Raw genomic sequence first — 9,082 nt, forward strand, 5'->3', positions numbered from 1 at the left:
GTAGACCAGGCTGGTCTCGAACTCACAGAGATCCACCTGCCTCTGCCTCCCAAGTGCTGGGATTAAAGGCGTGCGCCACCATCGCCCGGCCCTATATTTCTTTTTTTTTTTTTTAAGTCTATCATAGCCATCATGTTTATTAATTAATTAAATGACAGCCCCCTCCCCCCCAGACAGTGTTTCTCTGTATAACAGCTTTAACTGTCCTGAACTAGCTCTGTAGCCAGGCTGGCCTCAAACTCACAGAGATCCACCTGCCTCTGCCTCCTAAGTGCTGGGATTAAAGGCGTGCCCACCACTGCCTGGTTTAGAAAATAATATTTTTTAAGTAAAAAGTATACTTGTTACTTTATCTGATGTTTTCTTGACATTGGTATAAGTATTCATGCCCTAGATACAGCGATTTACTCTTCCATACTACTAATTATAAAATACTTTTTGTCTTGTACATTTTTATGCTGTTAAGTGGCTACCTCTTGTGTTACTTATTCTTTTATTAGAGCACTTATCCCTAAATGTTACTGTGTATCTCAGTTGCACAATCTGGCAGAGAGAACTGGCTATTACTTCCATTTCTGTATTGTTTAACAGCAATGATGATGAATATTTTTATTAAATTAAGTGGTTCATTTTTGTCCACCAGCTATGAAACCTTCTCAAGGGTCTGGTAGTTTTGGAGCTTTTCTGGGCAGCAGGGCCTCTCAGAAGGAAACTAACAGACACCTTTCTTACTCAGACAGTCAGGTATGTTCATCTGAATCTCTGGCTTCTTAAAAACGCATTTAGCATTGATGCATTAAGTAGTTACATGGTGTGGAATTTAGATAATGATCTCTAATGTAGCAATGTCACAGTGATGCTTCAACAATAGCTGACCTTTGTCCTTTTGGCTACCTCTACCTCTTTGTTTTTCTAAAAACAGTTTCCTGAGCCTAAATACCTATCTATATAATGGAGACAGCACCAACATCTTCTGAGATAGTACACATAAAAGGGGCTGCTGGCTGTGTGCTGTAGTACTAAAAACAGCCTCAGGATGTTTGTTGCTATTTCTTTGATGCCTTTATATCTGTTGTGCATAAACTTTGGCTTTATACTATATGACACCAAACTATTTTAGTGATATCTTCCCTTTGCTTTGGAAAAAGTTTTTATTTGTAATATTGAGCAAGCTGAGAGACTTGGTGTATACACAAGTAAATAATCTTACTGCAGTTTAGCAATTGTTGTCTCTTTTAATTGGTTTGCAAAGGAAAGCCAGGTATAAAATCAGAAACTTCAAAGTTATTCTGTAAATATATTTGTACAGAGATGTGATTGCTTAGGTAATTCTTACTTGGTTGAATGATAATTAAGAGCTAAATGACTTTTCGATTCTTTCCATGGTTTTGCTTTCATAGTAACTTTTTTTTTTACATTTGTGTATGTGTGCAGCTGCATGCATCCCACAGAGCATGTATAGACGTCAGAGGACAATTTTGTAGCGTTTGTTCTCTACTTCACTTTTGCATGCTTCTCAGAATTGGTTCAGATCATCAGGCTAACTTAGCAAGTGCTTTTAGCCCCCTGAATCATCTCATCAGCCCCAAGAGTTTCAAGTTTATAAGAATACTATGGGAGAGTTAGATGTGATTATATATCTCTATAATCCCATCAGTTAAGGCTGGGGCACAAAAAATGGTGAGTTTTAGGCTAGCTGGGACTGCAAAGCAAGATTTCTTCTCAAAATCACAGATAGATAGATAGATAGATAGATAGATAGATAGATAGATAGATAGATAGATAGATAGATAGCCACAAGAAAAGATAGATACTACAAACTCAATTTCTCACACTTGAGTATATCAGATTCTCTGCAGAGGTATTTTATTTTGTTTGTTTTTTTGTTTTTCATTTTGCATACTACTCCCAGTTGTCCACACCCTCAGAGAACTTTCTTAACCCCCTATAAGAACTGGTGGTATTATGGGCTGGAGTGATGGTTCAGTGGCTAAGAGCACTGGCTGCTCTTCAGAGGACCCAGATTTAATTCCCAGCACCCACATGGCAGCTCACAAGTGTCAGTAACTCCAGTTGCATGTGATCTGACATTCTTACATAGACATAATTGCAGGTGAAACACCAACTCACAAAACACCAACTCACAGGAAATAAAATAAATTTTTAAAAACCTTATTTATAGCTGGACTGGGGATATAGCTCAGTTGGTAGAAGGCTTGTCTGGAATACTTGAAACCTTGTGTTTGGTCCTTCAAACCACATGAGCCAGACATAGTGATGCATGTTTTTAACCTAGCACTTAAGAAGTGGTGGCTGGAAGACCAGTTCTAGATAGGTTATCCTCTGTGCTTAGTAAGTTTGAGGCCGTCCTGAAGTTTATATGTGATACTGTCTCAAACAAAATGTGTTTTCACTTCAAAGATTTAACTGTTTTACATTTTATTTTTACAGGCCTCTTCAAAAAGAGGAAGTTTAGAAACTAAAGATGATATTCCATTTCGAAAAGTTCTTGGCAACCCCGGTAGAGGATCAATTAAGACAGTAGCCGGAAGTGGAATGGCTGTTAGCCGGACGATTCCTTCTTTGTCGCTGACATCAACACCTCTTAGATCAGGATTATTAGAAAACCGGTAGGAAAGACTGAACCTGTTTGTAAATTTCTTTTGGGACTTTTAGGAATTCAAGGAGATAAAAAGCAGCAAATATAAAACATACTTTTCATGTATAATTAATTAAAAAGATTTATCTTCAGTTTATGTCAGTGACATGCGTTGAACAGGTAGACAAACCAGTATATTAAGTAGAATGTAAAGAATCAGGCTATTATAGTCTTATTTCCTATATTTGAGTAGGTTTTTAATTTTTTGTCTAGGTGTGGATGAAAGTGCATATATAAATGCACGTGTGTGTGTGTGTGTGTGTGTTGTGTGTGTGTGTGTGTGTGTGTGTAGGCCACAGGACAACTTTGGGGGTCATTTCTCAGATGCTGTCTACCCCTTCTTTTGAGAAAGGGTTTCTCATTGGGTTGGAACTTACTTGGAAGCCCCAGGGACCTTCCCAGCACGGGATTGTAGGTGCACATCATCACATCCAGCTTTTCGTGTGATTCCCGGGGTTCAAACTTAGATCTTGTGCTTGCAAATCAAGCACTTTACTGATTTTAGTCTTCTTCCTAGCCCTGGTTTATGATTTTTGATGGTATGAATTATGGCTTTTTAAAAGTAGTCTTTTTTTAAAATCTGTTCTTCATAGCACTGAAAAGAGGAAAAGAATGCTATCTGGCTCAGAGCTAACTGAAGATTATCCTAAGGAAAATGATTCGTCATCGTAAGTTGCTTTAAGAGTCTTTGTGGCACTTGACCAGTACTTTTTACATCAATTGTTCAAACTCCTAGAGAAAATTTGCCTTGCAACAATATTCAATTTGTGATAATTCCAATTATAGAAAAATAGAATTTAAGATGTGTTGATGACACTAGAGCAGAGATTTCATTGGGTGCTCCAGATCTTGTCATTCCGTTGCACAACTCCTATCCTGCCTGTTGTTGTGACACTGAGAGGAAGGATGAGCTGAAGAACTGGAAATAAATAGTTCTTTTGTTCTTTGGGAGTTTTGTTGTTCATTTTTGTTTTTGAGACAAGATCTTGAAAGGTATGTACTGGCCTTGATCTCATCAGCCTCCTGTGTGCTGATATTACAAGTGTATACCACTGTCCAGCTCAACAAATGTTTCTTGTTGGTCTTCTGGGTTAGTGTGAGCCTTCCTTCCTTTCTTTCTGGTAAGTTGGTGAACAATCAAGAACCTTTTCCCTACCTCCAAATTCATTTGTTGAAGACATCATCCCAAAGTTGGGTTCAAAGCTAGGACTCTTGGAATTAGATAAGGTTAAAAGTGGTTTTAAGGTTGAGCTCTGATCCAGGACTGAGACTGGGAATAGATATCTGCGCTGTCCATATGATGACATAGTGAGAAGGCAGCTCCATCCATAAGCCATGAGGACGACTCTCACCAAAAACTAAAATTGCTGCCACTGTGATCCTGTATTTACAGCATCCATACTGAAAAAAATCAACTGGCATAGTAGCCAGTCTGTGGTGTTTCATTGCAGCAATCGAAGTAGGCCAGTACAGACTGTTTGGTTTTCCTTTGGTTTATTTTCCAGAGACAATGGTAGATTTCTGGGACTGTTCTAAAAATGATTGTAAACTTGGCCAAAAGTTAACCGTCATTTATTCCTTCACAGTTCAGGTCATCACACTTTATCCACCAAGTGATCTCTGCCTCATTTATTGTCTTTTTCTAGGGTAGAAGTAATTTGTTAAAATCATTTACAACCAATTGAAGAATTGGTTTCATAAGAAGGAGGCTAGATTAGAGCTCAGCACCAGTTTTTGCTGTTTGTCATTTAGAACAGAATAGCAATAGCCAAACTTAGATGAGGGGAAATCTATACTATAGATTCTATCTCTGCCACTATAGCTGTTTTAATTGGATCTCTGGTGAAAAAATAGCTAAGGACAGATTTGCTGACGAGTTAGACTTCTGATTGTAGGCTGTTTTCCTGTGAAAATTAGCAGATGACACAGATCTTTGTCCTTTATACACTTATCCATAAAGTTCCTTTGTGCATCGTCATTTCTTCCTGATCATCTAAACCCTTTGCTGCCAGCTAATAAGTATTTGTGACCTTCTTTCTCTAGCCACACAGAGCCAGTGGTGAGATACTTTCCTTAGAACTCTTCCTCTCTTGTCTTTTAACATAGTCCTTTACTAGGGCTGAGGTTGGTTTTCACTTTGTGCTAGTGTCCAGACTGGTCCAGGTTAATTATTACTCTTTCAGTTGAGCTTAGAGAGTCATTGGCCCAATCTTAATATATTTAATTCCAGGTACAGTAGGTTGTGGCTATGCCCCTTTGACCTTAAAGCTTTATGGTGTGATAGTACCAGCTTTTGATGCTCCTGGTAAAATAGTCCCTTAATGACTGCTCATCCTCTTTGAAGGCCTTTTCTTGCAAGAGTAGTATATCATACTTCATAAATAATTTATAGTTTTCTTTTGCATACAGAATGGTGTTGCTCTACAATTCTAAGGCACCTGCTACATTCCGCTTGTCTTGGCTAAGACCTATTTTCTCTTTCAAACAGATCTGTACTTACAGTAGCAGAAAGCCGGTTCTGTCTTCTTCATGGTTGTATTTTACCCCACATCCTTGTAGCACTTACCTATTGTATAACACATTATTCCATATAGTGACTTTAAGTTTAAAAATATTGCTGCACAGGCATACATGGTGGTGCACACCTTTAATCCCAGCACTCGGGAGGCAGAACTGCAGAACTCTGTGAGTTCAAGGCCAGCCTGGTCTACAAGTGAATTCTAAGACACCAGAGCTACATAGAGCCTGTCTCAAAACAAATAAACAAAAAACAAAACAAATTAACAAAAGTATTACTTATGAATTATAGTGACTTCAGCTTATCTGAACTTGGCTTAACCAGTTATACCTAGATCCTTTGATTCCCCCCCCCCCCATGAATCTGTGGTCAGTATAGAGACTTGAGAATCTGCGAATAGTCTCACTCATGGCTGCCCCTGGAGTTGCTATCAGCTGGGGTAATTAGGCCATGTGTCTTCCAACATCTAACAAGCTAGCCTAGAATTATTTATATATCAGTGGTAGAATTCCACGGAATTGGAAATCTGAAAGACATTTTTAATCTTGGGATCAAAACTCATAAACACGTTCTTTCAGGAAAAGAAAATTAGTTATAGGGCCAAACTCATTAAAGGTTGGAGAGAGGGAGACACAAAGTCTTACACAATCCAATCTGATCTCAAATTTACTATGTAGTCCAGGCTGGCCTTGAGCGCCTGACCTGCTTGCCTCACTTCCAGAGTGCTAGGATTAGTTATATTTAATTTTGAGTTTTGAGATATGGTTTCTCTCTATAGCCCTGCCCATCCTAGAATTCACTCAGTAGACCGGATTGGCTCCGAACTTATAGAGATCCACCTGCCTATGCCTCTTGAGTGCTGGGATTAAAGGTGTGCACTACCACCTCCAGGCTTAGCTATATTTCTTAATGAGAGGCTGTAGAGTGAAGATGTAAAGCAAAGGACACAAAAATGGAGCCAGAGGGAATATTGGCAACGCAATAGCATTGTCTGCTACAAGCTTAATTTATGGTGATTCCCCTAAATTAGTAATTTCAATCTAAACTTGGAGATTTTATCTTTGTGGACATCTTCCTTTAGTACTTGGAAATAAAAGGGAGGAATTTCACCTGGCGTGATTGTGAATACCTTTAATCCCAGCCTGCAAGAGGCAGAGGCAGGTGGATCTCTGTGAGTAGTCACAGCTACTTCTGGGACAGCCAGGACTATATAGAAAGACCCTATATAAAAAGAAAGAAAGATATATTAGCTTTGTATTCCTGAACTTAAACTAGTAAAGATTACAAGTTGAAGTGTGTGTGTGTGTGTGTGTGTATTGTTTGTTTGTTTGTTTTTCAAGACAGGGTTCTTTTGTAGCTTTGGAGCCTATCCTGGAACTCATTTGTAGACCAGGCTGGCCTTGAACTCACAGAGATCCACTTCTCTCTGCCTCCCTGAGTGCTGGGATTAAAGGCATATGCCACCAACTCCCCAACGGAAATGTTTCTAAGTAGCATTTCAAATTATATGTGACATAAAAAAATTTTGGATTTTATTTTTGAAAACTACAAAGTATCAATACTCACAGGATAGTTTTCATCTTTAACTGATTGTTTTTGTCTCATAAAGAATTTTAAATTTTATTACTTTGTGTGTGTGTACACTTATACATGTGCATGTGTATACCACAGTTTAGAGGTCACAGGACAACTTGCAGGAGTTTGTTTTCTGCCTTCACTGTGGTATTCTGACATCCTACTTAGATCATTGGGCCTTCATGGCAAGCACTTTTACTTACATGAGCTGTCTGACTAGCTCCTGATCTTGCTTTTGGTTAAAACAAACAAACAAACAAACAAACAAACAAACAAAAATAACCTATTATCTTGCTGTCTCTTTATTTGACTTTCTTAAAAAAAATATTTTTTATTTTGCTTAATTTGCTAGAGTCATATGTATATCAATATTATATTGGTTCTTGGCTTAATGAAAGGTTATTTTCATTGTTCTTATTTCACTGAGAATTAAGAATATCTTGATAATTCACTATATTGATTTAAAATTGTTAACTGTAGGAACAACAAAGCTATGACAGAGCCTTCAAGAAAATATTTAACCAGCAGTAGAGAAAAGCAGCTGAGTTTGAAACAGGCAGAAGAAAATCGAACATCAGGTAAGTTTTAGTCTTTAATTAAGGCCTCATTTGTTTACATAATATACTATATTAAACTAGCACACGACTGTACAATGTTCCAGAATAGTGGATAATCTAGTGTTAGTCGTCAGTCACTAACTTGTACGCAGTAATGACTCGAGTGTTTTAAAGAGGGCTGACAAGATGACTCAGGAGGTAAGAGTACTTGTCACCAAGCCTGAAGACCTGGATTTGATCTCAGTGACCACGCGGTAGAAGGAGAAAACTCACTTTGGAAAGTAATCCTTCAACTTCCACATGTGTGCTGTGGCATACACACACACAATACATATATTTTATATATATTATATATAAATATATATATAATATAAGGAAAGTTATCCAAGAATAATGGTACATACTTATAATCTCAGCACTCAGGAGGTAGAAGCAAGAGAATCAGGGGTTCAAGACTAAACTCTGCTACATAGTGAATTTGACACCAGCTGGGGCTACATGATACTGTCTCTCAAAAAAAAAAAAAAGACAGCAATAGTCAGCATGGTGACTCACACCTTTCATTCCAGCATCGGGGAGACAGAGGTAGTTGTATTTCTGAGTTTGAGGTCAGCTAGGACTACTTAGTGAGGGTGTGTGTGTATGTGTGTGTACTTATTTTTATATTTTGTTTTTCTCTAAAAATCCAGAATTTAACCAAGTGTGACACATGCTTTTTTAATCCCAGCATTCAGGTGGCAGAGTTAGGAGGGTCTTTGTGAGTTCTAAGACAACTAATGCTACAGAGAGACCCTGTCTCAAAAACAACCCAAAAAAAACAAATGAATCCAGAATTTACCTTCTTTTTCCTCCATTTCAGTATGTAGAATTAATCTTTTAGTGTTAAAGTACCATGACCATAGACTGATGCTGGGCAGTGGTGACACATGCTTGGGAGAGAGAGTCAGGCAAAGCTCAGTAAGTTTGAGGCCAGCCTGCTCTACAAAGCAAGTTCTAAGATAACCAGGGCTGTTAACAGAAAAACCCTATTCTGAAAAAAACAAACAAAAAGACCATAGACTGAATCAGAAGTTACTGTGGTTGAAATTAATGTTCATCAGTATTGCTCATCATCACTGGGATTCCTATAAGAAAAAGCATGACCAGTATAAGCCTTATTTCTGAAATACTACTACTTAGAGCACATTAATAGGATCTGTTGTTTGAAGACCATCTTAACAGCACTTATTTTAAGCAGTTATAACTAACCAGCAATTAGCAAGTAGAAATAGTAAATACATAATAGCCATCTCATTAGTATGCAAATTGCTGTTTTTAGTAAATGGTAAAATGTGTAAAATAAAGAATTGTTTTTAAAATTTATTAGTGACTTACTATTAGCAATTGGTTATTTTAACTATATTTCTAAAAAATTGCTGTAGCAAATTGGGAGGTTTAATAACTTCTGGTATGTAAGACAAAAAACTAAGCTGTAGAAACCAGTTAGACTAAACTCTGGGCAAAACCCAAAGAAGACATGAGTGTAAGAGGGACACCTCTTGGTAAGAAGAAGGATTTGGGCAGGAGAGGTAGAGACGAGAGAGGGGAATTGGGAATAAAATTATTTCATTATATGCATATATAAGACTCTCAAAGAATGAAAGAGTAGGGGGAAAGGGATTAGAAGCTAGAAAAGGACCTTGAACAGTTTGCTGGCAGAGGAACAGGGCTTTGCTATGGTAACTTTTCCCACAGTATTGATCTTTTTTTTTTTTTTTTTTTTTTTTTTTTTTT

The 9,082-nt window shown here is 37.7% G+C and overlaps 1 protein-coding gene across 2 annotated transcripts in view; it reads left to right on the top strand.

Annotated features, from left to right (window-relative positions):
• Usp37 (ubiquitin specific peptidase 37) overlaps positions 1 to 9,082 on the top strand; it is a 68,704-nt gene that overhangs the window by 14,794 nt on the left and 44,828 nt on the right. Inside the window, exons 6-9 of one of the 2 annotated variants that reach the window (XM_005361634.1) lie at positions 644 to 744; positions 2,452 to 2,630; positions 3,253 to 3,327; positions 7,233 to 7,330. In XM_005361634.1, coding sequence (XP_005361691.1) covers positions 644 to 744; positions 2,452 to 2,630; positions 3,253 to 3,327; positions 7,233 to 7,330 — 453 coding nt within the window. The remainder of the gene's footprint in view (positions 1 to 643; positions 745 to 2,451; positions 2,631 to 3,252; positions 3,328 to 7,232; positions 7,331 to 9,082) is intronic. The other variant, XM_026786192.1, reaches the window with a different exon arrangement.

This window comes from Microtus ochrogaster, linkage group LG4, assembly GCF_000317375.1.
Source record: "Microtus ochrogaster isolate Prairie Vole_2 linkage group LG4, MicOch1.0, whole genome shotgun sequence".
NCBI classification, from domain to species: Eukaryota; Metazoa; Chordata; class Mammalia; order Rodentia; family Cricetidae; genus Microtus; species Microtus ochrogaster.